This window comes from Lonchura striata, chromosome 7 (assembly GCF_050655825.1).
Source record: "Lonchura striata isolate lonStrDom1 chromosome 7, ASM5065582v1, whole genome shotgun sequence".
Taxonomy (NCBI): Eukaryota; Metazoa; Chordata; class Aves; order Passeriformes; family Estrildidae; genus Lonchura; species Lonchura striata.
The window spans coordinates 847,866-869,618 of NC_140709.1; the positions used below are offsets into that span (position 1 = coordinate 847,866).

At 53.4% G+C, this 21,753-nt stretch overlaps 1 protein-coding gene across 6 annotated transcripts in view; it reads right to left on the reverse strand.

Annotated features, from left to right (window-relative positions):
• Nucleotides 1–576: 576 nt before the first annotated feature.
• Nucleotides 577–21,753, reverse strand: part of GPD2 (glycerol-3-phosphate dehydrogenase 2) — a 50,883-nt gene continuing 29,706 nt past the window's right edge. For 2 of the 6 annotated variants that reach the window (XM_085584836.1, XM_085584837.1), the window contains exons 7-18: nucleotides 18,057–18,209; nucleotides 16,819–16,963; nucleotides 12,695–12,888; nucleotides 10,919–11,053; nucleotides 10,501–10,676; nucleotides 9,906–10,037; nucleotides 8,977–9,135; nucleotides 8,153–8,265; nucleotides 7,999–8,077; nucleotides 7,065–7,163; nucleotides 3,209–3,358; nucleotides 577–3,165 (exon numbers count right to left, since the gene is read on the reverse strand). In XM_085584836.1, the coding sequence (XP_085440962.1) occupies nucleotides 3,236–3,358; nucleotides 7,065–7,163; nucleotides 7,999–8,077; nucleotides 8,153–8,265; nucleotides 8,977–9,135; nucleotides 9,906–10,037; nucleotides 10,501–10,676; nucleotides 10,919–11,053; nucleotides 12,695–12,888; nucleotides 16,819–16,963; nucleotides 18,057–18,209 (1,508 nt within the window). In that variant the 3' untranslated portion in view covers nucleotides 577–3,165; nucleotides 3,209–3,235. Of the gene's footprint in view, nucleotides 3,359–3,383; nucleotides 7,164–7,998; nucleotides 8,078–8,152; nucleotides 8,266–8,976; nucleotides 9,136–9,905; nucleotides 10,038–10,500; nucleotides 10,677–10,918; nucleotides 11,054–12,694; nucleotides 12,889–16,818; nucleotides 16,964–18,056; nucleotides 18,210–21,753 lie in introns of those variants that run through there. The other 4 variants (XM_077784860.2, XM_085584834.1, XM_077784861.2 and 1 more) reach the window with 3 other exon arrangements.

Here is a 21,753-nt window from a genome sequence, read left to right on the forward strand (position 1 = left end):
ACAGCTCCGTGGCAGCTGTGCAGCATCCCTGCTACAAGTGTAAATTAACCCAGAAATAATCTGGAGATTGTGAAGATTGTGCTAACTGCTGACTCTCTGGCAGGGAAAATGGATCTGCTCTGCTGGAACTCTCCTGGCAGCCTGGGCTCACCTGGAGCCCGACCCACGGGACTGGGAAACCTCTCTCCTCCCTGGCACTGCTTTGGGTCAGGATCAATCCCAGCCGTGCGTGGGGGCTCCTGGATGAGAATCCAGGAGGAGATGCACAAATCACACACCGAGGCTGCTGCCACTGCAGCCCCAGGGCAGGGCAGGGCTCCTCACGTGCTGCTGTCACTGCCATGCCACTGCCACTGCCACTGCTGCTGTCACTGCCACTGCCACTGCAGTGCCAAGGCTGCACTCGCTCCTCGCTCGCACACTGCAGAGCACTCAGCTCTGAGCTGAGAGGGGCAGGTGTTGGGAACCTGGTTCTGCTCCCCAGACCCACCCATCCCCACCTCCTCCTTCAGAGAAACCTCCCCGGGGCCACTCCGAGGTATCTGTGCACCTGCCATGACAAACTGCCAGCAAAAGGAGCTTTTTTAGCCACTTTTATTGAGTCATGCTTCCAGTCCTTAGTTAAAAACAAGGCACATTAAATACATCCTCTTATTGCTCAATAAACGCATGCGGCTCATTCCAGATATCAAAGGTAATAAATAATGGCAGGAAAACACCGAGACATTGTAAAAATGACAACCCAGCTTCAAACACAGCCTTGAACAGCCCGGGCTGCAAGAGGAACCTGACAACAAGTGCCACGTGGGAAGCTGCAGTGTGTCTGTCCACGTATTTATACACACCCAGACACTGCACGGATCCCCCTCCCCACAGGGGCACCTTATTTACAGCACAAAATACCCACAGAAAATCCAGAAACCTTCACACACACAGTCCCATTTGCTTTTCCATCCCAGATCAGCACAGCAAGCCAGTGACAGCATGCAACTCTTGCCACAGAACATCCACATGGAGACCCCACAGAGCAAAGGCAGCGCTCCTGCAGTCAGAGCCAGGGGATAAATAAACACGGGGAGCTTTCCTGCACTGCTGGGGGAGCAGGAGCTGACACAAGCCTGACACACAAAGCAAATCCATGTCCAGGGACACACACAGCTGGGAGAACCCACAGCCACATTCCAGATGCAAGATTAGCAAAACAAGAGAACAAAGAACATACTTTGGGTACAACACAGAAATCCTGCTTTCCAGGTAAATTCAGGTTTAACAATGCCAGTTAGAGAGGAGTGGAGAACTTTTCTTTAAACTGTACAAAAACTGTTCAATAGTGAAAATATTTTTTCTTTACAAAAAGCCTGTTCAACATAGGAAATATTTTTTCTTCACTTGGCCTGGAGAAGGTCTCATGACTTTTACTTTGTTTTTTTCCCCTTACACTTCTGTTAACAGTAGACTCCTGAACCCCTTCCCTCGCCCACTGAGCCAAAATTACCGTGTGCTATACATCCACTTCCCTCCATTCTGCAGGACATGTGAAAGCTGTTACTGTGCTTTGAACACAAACATTCCATCCTTCACCTGAACATTCTGGAACAGAGCTCAAAAGGAAAAGCCTGCAGGACCACAGGAACAAAGCCCTTTGTCCATTAAAACATCCTCGTGGTGTCAGATGTGCCAACTCCCCCTTCCCCAGCCCCTGCTCGAAGCACAGAGCCAGAACCTGAACAACATCTGCAGCAAAAAGCAAACTGAACATGCAAAACCCATTGAACTGTTGTAGGAACTCATTTTAGGTGAGTCTTACCCTTTTCTTTTGTATCTACTGTTTTTCAACATCTGAATGTTTAATGTTTTTTTTTTTTAAGGGCTCTGCTTCTGCAGCCCAAGACAGTATCTGCACTCACTGCTGTACCCCACTACTGCTCAGCATCTCCATTTGTGCCTGGAGCCATTTTCCCCGTTAAAATATCCAAGGAATCTTTGCTGTTCACTCCTGCCCTGTTGGGCACCCCTGATGGATGTTATTTTCCATCAGTGGACGTGCTGATACCAGTTAAATACATCAAATTTTACTTCAGCAGAAATTCCGACCCCTGGGAAGTGAAGCTCGGTTTGAGGTGGAAATTGCTCTACTCAGGGAATACAGCAGATGCCAAATCCAGCAGAAAACCAGGTTTCACTGCCTTGTTCTACAACCTCCCAGCTGATCTCAGCCCAAGCCAGCAGCAGGAGGGCACCAGGCAGGTACAGCAGTGCTGCAACAGCTCCACTGAGGGCTCCAGGCTTTGCTTTTCCATCGAGCCTGCTGAAAAACAGCCGTTTTCTTCTGGAAAAGTTAGTAGGATGCAAGACATACACTTTGCTTTTTTCACCGTATCTGAGCATTTTTAAGGTAATATTTAACAACGTTGTGCTACCAAAACCTGCCCCATCAGGGTTTGACCCAAGCTTGAAGCTCTTTTTAGCATAAGACACCTTTTGCCTTTATTTGACTGCACAAAGCACCACCTGCAGACAATGCCATTTATTAGAGGCAGTTTATTTGTGTTAACAGGGGAGAAGGGAAGCTGTGCCCAGCTTTCAGCTACATTATTACCTCGGGTGATTAATGCAGGTGTCTTGTTTTCCAGCTGGAATTTCTGAGAGGCCAAGTGCTGGCAGCACTGGAGCAACAGGGCAAATAGCAGGCACAGCAGGCTCAGGACAGGTCTCCATCACCCTCACCCCGGGAAGTGCTCCTCTGGAACGGCGTCTCCACTCCAGGACACAGCTTTCCCCCCTTGCTGCTCCTTGCAGAGGCAGGAGCAGCTCAGAGAGGTTTAAGGGCAGGATTGCCTCTGAGCACCCAGGGTGAAGGTGGAGCCCGGGCATGGCCGGGACAGGGCGTGCCCAGGGTGCCCAGAGCTCCTGAGTGCTGCCAGGACAGGAGGCACGGGGAACCGCCGGGCAGGACACACCGGGCAGGACACACCGGGCAGGACACACCGGGCAGCCTGGGGACACACCGGGAGTCCCTGGGGACACTCCGGGCAGTCCCTGGGGACACACCGGGCAGTCCCTGGGGACACTGGGGACACACCGGGAGTCCCTGGGGACACTCCGGGCAGTCCCTGGGGACACACCGGGCAGTCCCTGGGGACACTGGGGACACACCGGGAGTCCCTGGGGACACACCGGGCAGTCCCTGGGGACACCGGGGACACACCGGGCAGTCCCTGGGGACACACCGGGCTCAGAGCCCGCCGCCGCTGCGGTCCACGGGGATGGCCTGGCGGCGCAGGTTCTCCTCGGCCCTCTTCATCAGCACGGCCAGCCTGCTGCCCGACACGCGGCCCTTCTGGATGGCACTCATCAGCTGGGGACAGGGACAGTGGCTCAGGGTGCAAACCCCAACTGCAAACCCCAACAGACTGCAAACCCCAACTGCAAACCCCAAATGCAAACCCCAAATGCAAACCCCAGAGTGCAAACCCAAAGTGCAAACCCCAGAGTGCAAACCCCAACTGCAAACCCCAAATGCAAACCCCAGAGTGCAAACCCAAAGTGCAAACCCCAGAGTGCAAACCCCAACTGCAAACCCCAACTGCAAACCCCAGCTGCAAACCCCAGCTGTGGCCTCAGAGGCTGCCCCCGGCTCACTGGCACCTCCCAGGACTGTCAGGACTGCCCTGGGCAGGCCTGGGTGGCAGGAGGAGGGCAGGTGCCAAGCATGATGCACTTGGAGCAGTGCAGGCACCACCAGTGCAGCCAGCCATCATCACTGGGGGCTCCTCTGACACCTCGGAATGGGGGGAGCCCAGCAGGTGCACAGGTTTTCTCTGTAATTCCTGATACCTGAATTTGTACTATCTGAAGGGTGCAGCTCACAGAAGAGTCAGGATTTTTTTCCATTTAGGAAGAAATTGTTCTCAATGAGGGTGGGGAGACCCTGGCACAGGGTGCCCGGAGAAACTGTGGCTGCCCCTGGATCCCTGGCAGTGCCCCAGACCAGGCTGGAACACCCTGATCTAGTGGAAGGTGTCCCTGGCCCTGGCTTGCAGATGAGCTTTAGGGTCCCTCCCAGCCCACATCATGCAGGGATTTCATGATTCCTGATCCACCACTGATCCCACACCTGCCCTCTTCCACCCACGTGCCTTTCTCTGGAGAGACGCTGTACTTGACTCCCACAATTCTTTCAAATCCAAATTCCTTTATAGACTTTTAAAACTAATTTGCCTCTAAGTCCTGGAAGCTGGACTCCTCTCTCGCACTGTGAAAGCACACTAGTGCTAAGATTTTAGCTAATTCTTTTTTATCCCATGGATAAAGCCAGCATTAGAGCTGAGATTACCTGCAGCCAGCTCTGCAGAGAGCGCTGGGGAAGCGACTGGCACTTGCCAAATGCAATTTTTTACTGGCACTGACTGCAGGAACCCTCAGACTCCTTCCCCCATAGCAGAAGCTGGACCTGTGCAAATGTGGTGTGGCCTTCTCCCTGGCCTCCCTCCCAGCTCCAGGGCACAGGGAGGAGGCCAGGCCTGTGCCAGGGATGTCCCAGCAGCAGAGCACTGGCTCCTGGGCCAGCAGCCTGCCAGAGCCCGGGGCAATGAGCTTTAGAGGAAAGGATGGCTTTGAGGCCCCTTCCCACCTGAACCACGCTGGCACGCCACGATTCCTCCTGCCTGAACGTGGCCTTTGCATCCCAGCAGCAGCTCGGGGCTGCCTGTCCCTGCGGGGCAGCAGTGCCAGCAGCTGGCTCGCCAGCTCCTGTGCCCCGGGCTCCGTGCCCGCCGTGCTGCCTGCCCCGGCTGCCCAGCTTGGCTCCCAGCCCCGGGGGCTGCCAGGGCCACGAGGCTGGCCCTGCTCTGCTCCCACCTGCAAGCCAGCAGCCCCCAGGCACTACCTGCTCCATTTTCCAACACAAACCTCCACAAATATTTGCCCAGGGCTTGCACAAGTTCTGCGCTGAAACGCAATTACTTGAAAGTTTTCAGAAAGCAAACACTCAAGTATTGGGCACTGGCTTAACAGATCCATTAAAAAATTAAACAAACATCTAATGTATTTTGCTCCTTCCATGGCAACCCCAGTTCATTTCAGTGGCACCTTCCTGCTTAGCACTGAGTGCTCCCCTGGAGCAGTGCAAGGCACAGGAGAGGGCTCAGCCCCACAGGGCCATTGATGCCTCAGGGTTTAGCATTTCTATTTTTCAGGCTCTGTGCTGCTTTGGTGTGCAGCTCTGAGCTTCACATTCAGTGTTGCTGAGCTCTCTGCACAGAGCAGGGAGACAAAACAATTCCTTCTCCAGCTGGGCACCCAAATGATCCAAATCTCAGCCCAGGAGCACAAACAGCGTGGGCTGGAGAGAGAAAAACAAGCAGGGTGGGACTGCCTGGGCTGGAGCTGGAATGGGACAATGAACTCCAAGGTGCCAATGGAGCAGAACTGATCCCAGGGAGAGCCCCGGGAGCGCTCGTGCATTTTGGGACCATTTTGGTTCATTTGGGTGCAGCCCTGGCTGGGCTCTGGTGCTGCCCAAGGTGGATCCATGGAAGAGATCCTTTAATAAATCCTTTAATAAATCCCTGTTTATTCTGTGACTCTGCCCAGCCTCTGCTCCAGGGCAGCCTCCACAAGGCATCCCCATCACTGCTGCTCCACAGCCCGGCTGCTCTGGGAGATGTGCAGGAGCCACACAACAAACAACTTTGCACAACAACCCTGCTTTGCACAAACAACCCTGAAATGCTCCTAAGCACTGCCTGGCCTTGGCATTCTATGGGATGATGCAGGGCTGGCAGTCCCTGGTGAGACTGGTCAGCGTGGCACAAACAGCCCAGAACGCCCCCAAAGCCCACAGAAGAACAATTCCTGTTGTTTCAGCTCCCCAGCCAATGTACCCGACCTAACCAAACTCCAGCCAGCTCAGCCCTGCAGAAAGGGCTGGCTGCCCAGTGAGAGGGGCAGCAGAGGTACCAGGGTGACCCTTCAGCAGCCAGAACCCCGCTGGGCTGTGCTCTGCCATTTGAACAGAGCAGCACAAACTCCCAAAGCCACTGGTCCTCCTTTCCCCCTGGCTTGCTTGGTTTGGTTTTTCCCCTTTCCCCAAATTCACTGCAGCTCCTCAGCTCAATTGCTGCATTTTAGGCAAATAAATACTCCTTTTTGCTAATGCTGGACACAACCTGTGAAAATTTTCTGCATTTAGATTCAACAATGCTGCTCTTATCCCCAGCTCATCTCCAGAGAGACAATTACCATTTCCTTTGCCTTGATCTTGTTTGTTTAACTTGACACAGTGAAGAAAGGGCTGACATTGACCAAAATCCCCAGCATTAATTTCTCTCCTGTTTGGCATTCATCATTGCCACCGGGCAGGGGAGACATGGCAGGCTCTGAAATACCACCCCAAAAAAGACTCCTCAAACACCAGCCCAGCTGACAAACTGCACATGCAAAGGGAGCACCCTAGGGTTTGCTTAAAAGCCCCCCAAAAAGCAGATGCATGTCTTTTTTTTCAGAGAAACTGAGACAATTTAGCCAATTCAGGAATTAAAATGGGTTATAGGGCCTGCATGGGTTCTAACTACAAGCTCATTCTTTATAATATTTGGTTAATTATTCACTTATTTAGCTTATAATTATTATAGTTATATTACTATTTATCACTATAAATATTTGGTTACTTAGTTATTGTTCAGTTTCTTAGTTTGCTCATTTTTGTAACAACCCTTAAGAGCTGCAGATAATGTCAGTGTGCACACCTCTGCCATGCACCTTCCAATGGACACCTGTATAATCTTAAATACATTTAAACAGCATTTCTGGGGTTAAAATGCCAAATTCATGTCTGGACTGGGGCATACTTTGTAAATGGCACCTGTTTTTTGAGTCTGAGTGGAAAAAGCCCTGAATTTCCAAACTGCTTGAGGATGCTCTGTGTTCCCCTTGCACCAGCCCCACCAGCACAGGTAATGCTCCCCTGGTCTCCAACCCAGCCCTAAGCACAGGAAAAGTTCCCCAGCTGTGACTTTGCTGTTGGAAATCCAGCCTTGGCTGGCAGCACAGGAGGCACCTACCTGCAGGAACTCGTTGAGCTCCACCTGCCCGTTTTTGTTGAGATCCACCTCGTTGAGGATCTCGTGCAGGGTGTTCTCGTCCATCTGCACGCTGATGCTCTGCAGGGAAGGAGCAGGGAGGAGGGGGCTCAGCAGCCTCACCTGGGGCTCAGCAGAGGCTCAGCAGCCTCACCAGGGCTCAGCAGCCTCAGCAGGGGCTCAGCAGCCTCCCAAGAGGCTCAGCAGCCTCAGCAGGGCTCAGCAGCCTCAGCAGGGCTCAGCAGCCTCACCAGGGCTCAGCAGCCTCACCTGGGGCTCAGCAGAGGCTCAGCAGCCTCAGCAGGGCTCAGCAGCCTCAGCAGGGCTCAGCAGCCTCACCAGGGCTCAGCAGCCTCACCAAGGGCTCAGCAGCCTCACCAGGGGCTCAGCAGCCTCACCAGGGCTCAGCAGCCTCAGCAGGGCTCAGCAGCCTCAGCAGGGGCTCAGCAGCCTCAGCAGGGGCTCAGCAGCCCCACCAGGGCTCAGCAGCCTCACCAGGGCTCAGCAGCCTCAGCAGGGCTCAGCAGCCTCACCAGGGCTCAGCAGCCTCACCAAGGGCTCAGCAGCCTCACCAGGGGCTCAGCAGCCTCACCAGGGCTCAGCAGCCTCAGCAGGGGCTCAGCAGCCTCAGCAGGGGCTCAGCAGCCTCACCAGGGCTCAGCAGCCTCACCAAGGGCTCAGCAGCCCCAGCAGGGGCTCAGCAGCCTCACCAGGGGCTCAGCAGCCCCAGCAGGGGCTCAGCAGCCTCCCCAGAGGCTCAGCAGCCCCAGCAGGGGCTCAGCAGCCCCACCTGGGGCTCAGCAGCCTCACCAGGGCTCAGCAGCCCCACCAGGGGCTCAGCAGCCTCAGCAGGGGCTCAGCAGCCTCACCCCTGCCCCGGGCAGCTCCAGAGCAGCCAGCAGCAGGGGCAGCTCACCTGCAGCACGCGCTGCACGTCCAGGATGGTGATGAAGCCCTTCTTGTCCTTGTCAAACATGCGGAAGCGCTTCTTGTACCTGCCAGGGAGGGGTGGCACGTCAGGGCACCGTGGCTGCAGGGACAGCAGCTCGGGCACCTCCTGCCTCACTCACCTCTCGATATCCGAAGGCACCAGGCTGATCTCAGACTGATCTGTTAACTGATCTGTTTTCACCTTGTAGCCCATCTCATAGTACAGGAATGTTTTAGCCGTTTCAAGCTCTTCCTACAATGGAAACACAAAACCTGAGAATCTGAGCAATAGCAAGTTCTCACACAAGTATTTATTGTTTTACACTGTACTATTTGGTTCTTCTTCTAAGGTCGCAAAATTAAACAGATGGCAGCTGAGAAATATCAGAAAGTTAAACTTAGGCACTTTTTACCCTTGGAAAAAGGTATTCAGGCTAGTAAAGGCTTCTAATTTCTGTATAAATGCTTTCAGGAGCATCCACACTTTCAGTCACACACGGTCTGTCTGCCCCTTTCAGGAAGAAATGGCCTTTTCAGGCCAGGCCTACAAGCTGTCATTTCTCTCCCACTTGATATCTTAGTGTGATGATTCACACAGCTGCCCAAAGCCAGGGAGCTCAACACCAGGCAGGTTCTTTATGGTTACAGGAGCTTCCTTTGCTGAGGGAGATCTGTTGAAAAGTGTCAGTAAAGCAAAATAACTGACAGGAATGAGACAGCAATGCCAAGCCTGCTTTCACTTCTACGGCTGGGGAGCAAGAGGATACAGATCTTCCCCTTCCCCTCCACCCCTGGCCAATCCCAACCCATTTCACAGATAAAGTCTTTAGAATGAGATGCACCCAGTGACTCGTTCTGCCCGGAATAAAACCGCTTGCAGTTCTCCATTCAGCCAGCTGGGACCTGGAGCAGGGAGCTCCCCAGGCACAGCACAGCAGCTGCAGCGGGACAGGGCCCTCGGTACCTTCTTCTTCTGCTCGCACCAGCCGAGCTCCTTGCCCATGATGTCCACGATGCGGGGCAGGGCCTCGTCGGCCGCCTGCACGTTGAGGAAGGCCAGGCGGGTGCGCCGCGAGATGATGTCCACGGCCGTGCGCGCGTACTCCCGCACCCCGTACACCACCTGGGGGCAGGGGGCACGGGGCTGGCACCACACCCACGGCACGGCTGGCACCAGAGCATGGCTGGTACCCACAGCCCAGAGCATGGCTGGCACCACAGCCCACGGCAGGGCTGGCACCCACAGCCCAGGGCAGGGCTGGCACCCACAGCCCAGAGCATGGCTGGCACCCACAGCAGGGCTGGTACCCACAGCCCACGGCAGGGCTGGCATTCACACCCCACGGCATGGCTGGCTCCACACCCATGGCAGGGCTGGCACCACAGCCCATGGCAGGGCTGGCACCTACAGCAGGGCTGGCACCCACAGCCCAGAGCATGGCTAGCACCCACAGCCCATGGCAGGGCTGGCACCCACAGCAGGGCTGGCGCCCACAGCCCAGAGCATGGCTAGCACCCACAGCCCACACCCCACAGCAAGGCTGGCACCCCACAGCCCACACCCCATGGCATGGCTGGCTCCCACAGCCCACAGCAAGGCTGGCAGCGCTGCCTTTCCTTGGGACATTTTACAGATCCCATCCGGAGCCGAGCGCTCGTGCATGAAGTAAAAAACAGGCGCTGGATAAACACTGACTTGTGCATAAGTATGTTAATGTGTGTATAAAGTATGTTAATGTGTGTGTATATCGATACACGAAGCGTGCTCTGGGTACAGGCACAGAAAATACCTTGGCCTCCCCAAAGGAAAGGGCTCAAGGAGATGTTTCGGAGCCGCCGAGCTGCTGGTCCCAAGGACACAGTCACAGAAGGTGACATGGTTTCCCCACGTACCTCAGCCTCGATGTAAGGAAATTCAGATACCAGACGTTTCCCAACAATGGGCCACCTCTTCCCCGTCACCTGGGCTATTTTGGCCACCTCAAAAGCCTTGTCCCCGTAGGTGGAAGCCAAGTGCTGAGCCACCTGTGGAAAGGAAAACAAATCCAGCATGCTTTGAAAGCACACAAAGGACACATTTTCCTTGACCATTCCCTCATCCCCAGTAACAAGCAGGCTGCCAAAGGTGCTGGAGTGTGCCAGTGTGGGAGGAAGCTCTGTGCTCCGGGAGGCTGGACCAGCACTGCCCCGCTGTGTCTGTGCCACCAGGCCTGACAGCCCAGCTCTCCTGCCACACGGTGACCATGCTGCTGCACAGCTCGGGGGGCTCCAGGGACCACAGGCCCCGGCAAGTCACAGCACTTTTAGCAGGAAACAGTCAAGATATGGAGGAAGAAAAAGGGGGAAGACGATGGACAATTACTACCTTTATTTCTGTTAGAACTATCTCTGCCCCAGCTCTGATGGGGCTCACCAGACCTTGCCCAAGTTATGCTGGTGTTTGACAGAGGGGACACCAAAGCCCTCCAAGGCAGGAGGCAGCACTCACCTCGCTCTCCAGCCCGTAGTCCTGGACCAGTCGGATGTAGAGCGTGGGGCTCCAGTCCTGGGCCCCCTCCAGCTGCAGCCCCATGGTTCTGCAGGAGCCTGCCTGCAGCCCGTGCTCGCGCACGGCCGCGTCGATGGTGTCCCGGGCCATGGCACGGTAGGTTGTCCACTTCCCACCTGGGGGGACAGTGCTCACCTCGTTAGGTGGGGCAGGCAGCAGGAGCACAGCCTCCACACCCTCCAGACACATCTGTGCACTCCATCTATCACACGGTTGCTGCCAGGCTCGCTCCAGGCCAGCCCCGTGCCACTGACAGAGCAGCTCGATCACAGGAGCAGAATTCCCACAGAACAAGATCTGTGCAGGGAATGCCCCGGGGAAGCCCAGCAGAGCTGGAGTTGGGAGGAAGCCCCGGTACCTGCAATGGTGACGAGGCCGCTGTCGCTGATGGTCACGACGTGGTTCCGGGACAAGGACTGGGTGTCCTTGGAGTCGGGGTTGGTGACCAGGGGCCGGATGCCACTCCAGGCTGCCAGCACGTCTCCTCTTCTCACTGTGCAGAGCCACCCTCAGGCACGGCCAGCCTGAGCCCAGGGGTGCCCCATTCCCACCCCACACCCTGCTCGGCCCTGAGCACCCCCAGAGCTGGGGATAAGCTGGGCTATGGAATCCCAGAACCAGTGATGTTGGAAAAGCTCTCCCAGGCCATCGAGTCCAGCTGGTACCAATGCCCAGCCTGTCCCAGCCCAGAGCACTGAGTGCCACAGCCAGGTGTTCCCTGCACAGCTCCAGGGACTCCAAATCTCCCTGGGCAACTCCAGCCTGACCCCTCCTTTCCACAAAAATTCTTCCCAATGACCCTGAATAGTCCTTACATTACATTTTGTAAACCAAAATAAAAGTTTGTTACACGCGTGTAACATTTCCTTTCAGATCTTACAAGCCTTTTCTCTAGATTGAAAGCTGTTATTCCAAGATTTTCTCTTGACAAGCCATCTTTATCCACAGCATTCACCCTAAGTGCAGTTACCAATTTGCTTTATACTGAAGTCTTTGGAACATGTTTTTAATACAACTTTCAAATGACCGATAATTGAAAAATCACTAAAAGGGTGTAAAAAACATCCCCCAAAGAACACGGAATAGATTTCCGAAATCAATGTGCTCTAACAGCGTGTTCAACCTGCCAAAATGAAGTGTTAATCACAGACACAAGACCCTGTATTAGGTTTATAAACTAATGAAACTACAGAAAGCAGCACGCGTGACGCTGTAATTAAGCAGCTGGAAGGTGTCCAAGCCTGTGGAAGCTGATAACCCTGGCACTGGCTCTGGCAGCACAGGCAGGGCTGTCGAGGGGTGATATGGGCAGTGCCGTTGTTATTGCAGCTCCAGCCATCTATAAACAGTAATTGAACAGGAAAAGCAGCACGGGCCCGGCTGGGCTGAGCCACAGAGACTGAGCACTTCCGAATGTGCTGCTGGAAAACACGTGGGAAACCAGGGAATGGCCTGCCTTGGGACAGACCTTGGGCTCATCCCATCCCAGCCCTGACACCTCCCACTGTCCCAGCTGCTCCAGCCCCAGTGTCCAGCCTGGCCTTGGGCACTGCCAGGATCCAGTACAGCCACAGCTGCTCTGGGCACCCTCCCAGCCAGGGATTTCTTCCCAGTATCCTACTAATCTCTGTCCTATTCACATTCCCATCTTCCTCCCTGGTCTCCTGTGGTTCCAGCACCAACTGCTGCTCCAGACACGCAACAAGAGCTTCCCTGGACATGGTCAGAACTTCATACAACAAGCAGACATCAATTCTCCACTTCAGGAAACGAGGAATTGTTCATTTCCCATCCCCAGAGAGCAGGTTTTCCTAAACCTATGTTACAGTGCTCCTGCCCGAGTGCTTTTCAGACTCACTTTAATGCTGCAGCAGAAACGCAGCAGTAGGAATGCTTTCACAGAACCATTTAAATAAACCAAACCCCCACTCTGGAGGAAGGATGGCTGCCCGGGCACCCTCCCTGGAGGGAGGCGGGTGGATGGGCAGCTGGGGAGATGTGTGGGTGGTGCTGCAGGGCAGCATCCCTGCACGCTCAGCATGTGGCACAGCCAGGTGCCAGGCACGGCCTCGGGCAGCAGCAGGCTCCCCCCAGGCTGGGATGCCCCAGCCTCCCCAGCAGGGCCCGGGGTTACCTTCCACGTCGGGGCCCAGGTAGTTGCGCACTTCGCACAGGATGAAGTTGATGTCCTCCTCCGTGGGGATGGGGTGGGAGGTGACGTCCGTGGGGCTGTCCGTGGTCCCCGCGATCGTCATCTTCTCCCAGGGCAGGAAGAAGATCACTCTGCCGTCGCTGGTGGCCGGGTCCAGCAGCCCCATGTTGTCAGGGCTGAAACAGGAGGGACAGGGTGGCACCTGGGGGCTGCCCTGCACCCAATGCCCAGGCAAGGGCTGGGGCACAACAGCTGCTCTCAGGTAAAGGGGTTCATAAATCTACAAATAATGGACTGCACGTGTGGCCACAACACGGCTTTAAACAGAAGTTTGGGGAAACAAAGCCATGAAATCACAGCGATGCCTCCAATCTGCCTCCACAATAAAGGTGGAGCAGGAGGGGAGAGGGGTGGTGACTGAGAGGAAAAGAGCAAGAAAGAAGAGCAATGAAGACATGTAAGGAATATCCTTGCAGTGACACTAAGGCTGAGTTTGTCACCGCCTGCCACTTCAGCAGGAAGGAACACCCACAGCCTCCCGAGGGATTTGGAGGAAGGAACGTGCTCGGAGTGCTTCCAGCTCTGTGGCCCTGAATGGGGAACTGTGCTTTCAGGAAAAAAGGCAACAGGGACACTTGGTGGATGCTGCCACTCGGGCACTTTTCATTACTTCTGCCAGTGCTACAACACAGTGATTCGGTACAAGGATGAAAAACCACAGTGCTTTGGATAGATTTTCATTCATGTATCAGGTTTTCTGGTGTAATGTAAGAAAGATAGCCACAGTATAAATCCTCATGGCTTATTAAAAAGCTCTGCTTGAATTTCAGAAAACAAAAGGCTTTTATAAACACTTCAAAGGAAACAGCTTTTATGTAGGAAAACACTGAACTACCCCTTTTTTCGATCATTTTTTACTTCAAGGATTGATGCTGACTTTCATTTAAGGTGCTGCAACTCCCTTTACAAACACATGCAGTCAGGTCAGGGCTCTTCAGGCTGTGCCCTGCTCCTGAGACACAGGGAGCCCATGGAAGGAGGGCAGGAGATGCAGATTTAGCTGGCAGTTAGGGACTTCAGTGGGGAATTATTCAATGTACTCAAATCCTAAGGCAGGCAAAGACCTGCTTGGGTGGGATTTACCTACTCAAGCTGAATATTGCATTTTTAGGAAGTCTGAAGTGATTACTGAAGGAAGTCGGCAATATCTGGCAAGGCTGGGAGAGAGGCTGAGAATTTCATAGCTAGCATGTATATTAGACCCATTTTAGCTGATATTTATAGACAGCTTAGGCACACGGTGGCAGAGGTACAATCTAATAGGGGAAGTCAACACAGGTTTGGGAAAGGTAAATCACCTCAGACAAATGATTACTTTTTAAAATGAAAAAGTTGTTGATTTAGAGACAGAGGAAACCAGAGGTTTAATATACAGTATCAGAATTCAGAAACTTTATAGACATTTTCTTCAAAGTATGAATTTTTTTTAATGTGATTTCATAAAAACTGTTAAAAACAAGGGAGAGGAACAAGACAAGACTTCCAACTAAGTTTCCCCACGGCACCTCTGAAGTGTTTTAGATTGCACAGCAAGTGCTGAGAAAGGCTGGAACAGTTTTTCATATGCCAATTATTTACTGAAACACTGATACCAGCTATCCTGGGAAGCTCTCTCTCCATGCCCTTTGCCATGCTGTTCCAGCTTATTTAAATAACTAAAGAACCACCCAAACAAATGCAAAATAAGGTGGTTTGCATCAGAAAGGAGCATCTTAACACCCAAATACTGGCCTTCCTGAGGCCTCAGGAGTCATGCTGCTGCACAAAAGGAATACCTCTGAAACAACACGGTTTTATGAGGCAGGAATTCCTACAATTCCACCATGGATGGGAGCAGGAGGTAAAAGCCATGTAGCCACGGTGAGATTTCTCTTAAAAGATGGATAAATGGGCAAATTGAGGATTGGAAACTCCAACATGAAGCATAAAGCAATGCCTTTACAGAGAGATGTAGAGGCAAAAGGTTTGGGAGATCCATGGAAGGTCTTGGAACCTTGGAAGATCTCCAGCTGAAGAGGCATTTGCCCAAAGCACCACAAATGCAGTTAAAGAATGATAAAATGTGACTTTCCACAGAGAAGAAGTGAAGTGCAACAGGCAGGTTGACCTGGAATGTGGCATGCAGAGCAGAGAGGAAAATTCCAGAAAGACAGAAACATCTGAAATTGGTCAGAAGGGAGAGAAAAAGCCTTGCCTTCACAGACACATTCCAGGCAGGAAGCCTAATTAATGAGGGGAGGAATTCTGGGACTATTAATGAAGGACATCAATGAGTAAGAAACCCATGGGGAGTGAATGCATTAGGTTAACATTAGTTTTACAAAATCTTGACTATATTTAAAACTAAAACCCTCTATATGTTAAAAAAAAAAAAATAATTTGTGTGACTGTGGGCCAAAATCCTGTAACACATTCACAGGGCACACGTGGACACGGTGAAATGCCAGCCTTCCTGTGCTGAGCAGTGTTCCTTGGCACCACGAGAAGAAGGCCTGAGCCAACCAAGATTAAATCCCACGAGTGTTTTCTGTTTAGCAGACAGCTCCCTGCTTTCAGCTATCCCACTCCAAGGAAATTCACTGCAGTGTTATCTTATCAGCTGTGCTGTGGAGGCAGTGTGTGGGCAGATACTATTTTCCAAGGAAAATAATGCCCACATGCTGGCATACACCGGGGAACATGGAGAACAAGAATTCTCCACATTTCCAATTAAAATTATTGGGTTATTAGAGAATAAATAAATCAAGAGCTCTCAAGCGTATCCAGCCATCTTCTACTTTGAATTTGCTACGTGAGCCCAGGTTCTAAGGCTTTCCATGTTTTTGTGTAGGGCCATAAAGCTAATCACACACATCCTTCTCCTGGCATATGAGGAAACTGGGATTACAGCCCATTTCTCCACATTTTTAGTACTTTAAAGCAGCTATCAGGTCATTTTACCATTTTTCATGGAGAAAGATACAAAAATGAAAAAAACCCCAAAAAATCAGAAGAGAATGCAGGGGTAATTTTACACGAGGCCAAAAATGCCTCAATTGTACAGTGTGTGGTGGTGTCCTGTTGGGACAGCTCTGGCAGAAACACCCCCTGGTGCACTGGGAGGCTGAATTCCCCCTCTGAGCAGGGCTGTGCAAGGCATTACTGCAAGGGCACTGTATCAACACAACTGGGCTAAGTCCATAAAGGGGAATTTCCATTAGGATGCTAATGACTTCAGGAACCAAAGGTAATATTTGAGTTCCGACTGACAAGGCTGGCTCGAGAGAAGGGGATCTGGCTTTGCACAGCAAACAGGGAGAGGAGCAGGGGGCTGCAGGGAGCAGAGTGCCAGGGGAGCCTCTCCTGGAACACGGCGGGCACGTCCTGTCCACCAAAACCCCCACGGATGGGCGCTGGGCTTGGGGCCACAGCGATGTGGCTGTGCTACTCTGAGCTACTTCCACTGCCTGTGACAGCAATTATTATTACTGATTACCCTGCCCATCCTCACTTATTCTGTGCTTTGCACTCCTGTTTCCTCTGAGCAGAGCCGCATCCCGGCAGAGAAACTGCACAGGGAGTTTCACGTGTGAAGGCAGGCACTGGAACAGGATGATCTTTAAAGTCCCTTCCAAGCCAGACCACGCTGTGATTCCATGATTTAACAGGACAAGGGACTGTAGGAAGGTGCAATCTCTCTGGAAGGTTTTACATGGTCCTTGGTTCCCTGAGGGGGTGACCAAGCAGCAGCACACTCAGCTCGAAGGCATCACTGAAACAGGTGCTTTCACACCTGCCTAAACGCCTTCTGCTTCAGCAGCAGCCCTGCCTCGGGGAACTCTAACTAAAAACCACACGGCTTCAGTCTGTTGTGAATAGCTGAAATCGTTCTCCTCACCGGTACAGCGCCAGGATCCTCTTTAAAACACACAAACAAAAATCAGACTCAAACTGCGCGCTCGGAGCTGCCGCAGAGCCCGCGGGACACCTCTCCCAGCTGGCTCACACACAGCAGCAGCAGCAGGGATGGCAGAGGTGCCACGCGGGCAGCAGGCTCCCCTGCTCACCTGTAGTACCCAGGCATCACGATGTGCACGCCTGCGCTGGGCTGGCAGATGTTGGGCACCTCCTGATCATCCATTTTGCGCACCGAGTCTGTGAAAGGTCCCGTGGCATTGATAACACACTTGGCTCTGACATCGAACTCCTTGCCTGTGAAAGACAACAGAATCCATCACAGACACCGTTTGTTTCTGCTCACTGACGCTCTTTGTTATTCATCTCCCTATGAACTCAGCCTATTGGAGAGTGCACCCTGCCTGTCTGAACACAACAGCTGGGATGGGCTCTAAAAATCAACCAAGTGCTCACCCAACACCAGATCTGAGAGAAAATGTTTTAGAGTGGAATTCCAGCTTATCTGCAAGGGCAGAGAGAGGCAGGCAGGGTGGAAGTTGCTCAGCTGAAATCTGCCTCTCAAGAAGAGAGATTTCAGTCTCAGCCCGCAGACTCGGTAAATGGGATTGCTACTGTACAGCACGGAGCCTTTTACAATGTCATCTTTGCTTGACAGAAGGGCTGGGATGCAAAGCTCAGTCTGGCCTGCCAAAACACTGGGGTTTGAGTGAGAAATGTGACAGAAGTGGAAGCTGAGTGACGCTAATGGCACGGCCCAGAAAGATGGCTCCTGTGCTGGTTCAGGGCTGTTTGCAGACAGCAATGGCCCCGCTCCTCCCTCCTGGGACATCTCAGGGTGTCCCTGTCCCCTGCAGAGCACCCCACAGACCCCACTCACCTGTGAGCATGTCCCTGCAGCGCACGCTGCACACCCCACAGACCCCACTCACCTGTGAGCACGTCCCTGCAGTGGGACCCTGCACACCCCACAGACCCCACTCACCTGTGAGCACGTCCCTGCAGTGGGACCCTGCACACCCCACAGACCCCACTCACCTGTGAGCACGTCCCTGCAGTGGGACCCTGCACACCCCACAGACCCCACTCACCTGTGAGCACGTCCCTGCAGTGGGACCCTGCACACCCCACTCACTTGTGAACAGATCCCTGCAGCATACCCCACACACCCCACTCACCTGTGAGCATGTCCCTGCAGTGCATGCTGCCCACCCCAAACGCCATACATCCCCCAAACCCCACACACCCCATACAGACCCCAAATCCCACATACCCCACACACACATCCCACACCCCACACTGACCCGTGAGCACGTCCCTGCAGCGCACGCCGCAGACCCCAAACCCCATACATCCCCCAAACCCCACACCCCCCACACCCCAGACTCACCGGTGAGCACGTCCCTGCAGCGCACGCCGCAGACGCGGCCGCTCTCGGGGCCTTTGAGCAGCCGCAGCACCTCGGTGTAGTTGGCGGCGGCGGCGCCGTAGCGGGCGGCGGTCAGGGCGATGGCCAGGTTCATGCGCGCGTCGTTGTGCTGGCCTGAGGCACGAAGGCAGGAGGGACAGCGGTCACCCGCAGCTCCGGCGGCGTGCCAGGGCGGATCTGTCACTGCCGTCCCCATCACTGCTGTCCCCGTCACTGCCGTCCCCATCACTGCTGTCCCTGTCACTGCCATGCCTGTCACAGCGCCCACCGCTCACGGCCACTCGCTTCTGGGCCCTGCCTGCCCCACACCTGCCCTATAGGGACCCTGCCTGTGCCATGGAGCTCTGCCTGTACCATGGGCTCTGCCCATGCCTGCCCCACGGGGCTCTGCCTTGCCCCATGCACATCGAGCCCCACTGCTGCACTGAGCAGCACACAAACCATCCCTCCCTTCCCTTTATCATCCTGCCCTAACTCGGTACCCGCATCCCAGATTTTGACAGGACAACTGGTAATAACCAGCAAGTCTGATTACTGTGCGAACACGACACTCGACATCCAAAACATCCTTTTAGAGACTCTTCCAAATTTAACTGGGTTTTTTTTTGTATATTCCTTTGAACTTCCCAACATACAACATAAAAGCACCCAAAAAAGAGAAATAAGTGGACAAGAATTAATGAAGGATTCTTAACACATATCATTAAAGATTTATTACTGAAATTCCCTCGTTAAAGAAAACCAAGAGAGAGGTGGAGGGACTGTGAGGGGAAGATGATTAATTACTCTGAAATACTGGCTTCACCTGAGACTTTTCCTATTTATTATTGCACTGAAGTTGGAGGCCTGGGTGCTGGCTGGAAAGAATTACTATACATTGAAGGGGCCAGGCTCTGTGTGTCCTGAATAATTAATTTCCGAGCAGGCTAAACTTCCTGAGGTTCACTTGCCCACCTGTTTGGACCACTCCTATCACAGACCGTACTGATAAAGTGATAAATCTGTAATAGATACTGTAGGTGATTAATGTTGCCAGCATTCCCAGCATTTAGTATAAATGGTTTATGTAAAGTTTGGTCCTTCGGATTCTGCCTGCGCAGATCTCCAGCCCCCGTGCAAATCATCTGCTCCCAGCTAAAAGGGCAAAGTTATAAAGATGGGATCAATGGCCTCGCAAGCACCGCCTCCCTCCCCAAACCCCTCATCCTAACCCAGCCCAGGCGGTGCGGTGCCATCCGTCTTCAGCGGTGAGAAAAAGTTACCCAAAGTGTACAGAAACGGCAGCATGATAAAGCACCAATGAAGAAACAAACAGTAACTCCAATTCCACTCAGCAAACAACGCCCGGGATCTGCCGCAACAACAGAGAACAGCAGAACAACTGAGCAAGATGTCAGGAAAAGTTGGGGATGCTCCATCACACGAGATGCACGAGAGGGAACAACCATCGGTCAGAGCTGGCAGGCAAAGCTTTCAGCAAATGCAGGGGCCCTGCTGCTGCTGCCGTGGCAGGGAGGGATAAATGACCTTATGAGGTTCACCTCAAAGCTGCCCACTTTCAGGCAGGGTTGAGAGAAGGTACAGCTCGTGTGCAGAGGGAGTGCTGGGTGAAAAAGGGACAAAGGACAGCACGAGCGGTGGTACAGCAGCTGCTTCCACATCACAACAGGCATTCCAGAGGAACCTGGTGAAAAAGGGACAAAGGACAGCACGAGCTGTGGTGCAGCAGCTGCTTCCACATCACAACAGGCATTCCAGAGGAACCTGGTGCTCAGTGCTCTGGGCTGGTTGGTGAGCTGAGCTCACAGCTTGGGCTCGATGCTCTTGGAGGGCTTTTCCAACATAAGTGCTTCAGTGAAACACTTCCCTAGCCTGAAGCAGGGGCTCTCAGGAGCTCATTGCTCTGAGACACCCCCCTGTACTGGGGCTGAACTGGGGCCAGCCTGACCCACACTGCAGGACTCAGCTGTCCCAGGCCACAGCAGCACGCCTCAGACAGGGCCCCCAAACCCCAACCCTGCCGTGCCACCAGCACAAGGGGATTTGTTCCCCCCCTGCAGCAGGACCCTGGGGCCAGGGGCGTTCAGGCCCCCCAGTCTGCTCCTGCCAGCAATGCCCCAGGTGGCACCGACACAAACCCTGCTGCCTGTGGTGCCCTGGTGTGGGGATTCATCACATTCAGCACAACCCCGCCTCAGCCAATATTAGCTTTGGTCTATGGAGCCCTGACTGTTCAAATTTGGCGAGTTTGCCTCTTCCCAGATTTGTCACTTATTTGTCCAGAGCAAAAGCAATCCAGAGAAGCCAATCAGCAGAATAAATAATGTGGAAATGGGTAGCTTCTATCAAACCAAACTTCCAAGCAGGAATTGTTTAGCAAGCCCCAAATCCAAAGGCTGCTTGGCGTTTTGTTGAGCCTCCCAATGCTCTAAAGTCAGAGTGAGCTCAGGACACTCTCAGCACATGCCAGGATTTGGACCACTGCGCTCAAAACAACATTTTCCTCCTTTCTCTGAACCTCTCATCCATTTCCCCTCATCGTTATTCTGACGCAAGAACCCCCGTGCTATTACTCACTCCTCAGCTGTCCAAAAGCAACTGAGCGCCCATGGAATGCATTTGCAGGCAGAGGACTGGGAAATAACCAGTTCCTGATTAACTACACAGCTAGAAAAACACACTGGCTTCAGATTGATGTGACCTACAGTGTGGAGTCCTTGAGTATTTCATGGCATAAACAGCAGAGATCTGGAGAGGTCTGGATTTGAAAGGAGTAAAGGCAGACTTCCTAACTTGGGAATTTATCATCTGTGGAGAACAACAGTGCAACAGTTGAGGAGAGATGGGGTCACAGGATAGTGGTTCTATACTCAGAACAGCTGGAGTTTGCCTTTTTTTCAGGCTGCCAACTGGCATGTGTGTATTCTCCCTAGATAATGGCATTAAAATCCTGCACTTGAACAGAGTGCAGAATATCCTGGACCAGGAGGGGCACACAGGGATCAGCCAGTCCAACTCCTGCCCCACACAGACCCCCAGCAGTCCCACCCTGTCCCTGGCAGAGCTGTTCAAACCCTCCTGGAGCTCTGGCAGCCTCGGGGCTGTGCCCGTTCCCCGGGGAGCCTGGGCAGTGCCAGCACCCTTCACCCAAAGGGGAAGCACCTTTTCCTGATCTCCAGCCTAAAGCCTTCCTGACACAGCCCCAGCCCTTCCTCAGGTCCTGTTCCTGCTCACAGGGAGTAGAGATGGGAGCTGCCCCTTGGGAGGGAGCTCCAGACCACAGTGATGATCTTTAACACTGGAGAGAAAGGGAAGGACAAAGCACAGCCAAGGTTTTGCATCTGAGCCTTTCTGACCCTGCAATCAACTGCCACTCTGCCCAGACAGAGAGATCCCCCCAACACCAGAGAAAAGCACCCCCAGGCTTTAGCTCCTCCAGCCCAGATGTGTAAACCCTCACTGTCCCTTCCCAGGGTGCCTGTTCAATGACTCCACTCCAGGAAACCCGAGGGGTGTGATCACAGGCAAGGGAACCCCAGCTGCCAGCGAGGCTCTGGGTTACCCACCACAGCCACCCCTGTCCTGCAGAGCAGCCACTGGGGCTCCAGAGCCAAACAGAACAATGATCCCACCTTGCTACCACAGCATCCCTTGGTGA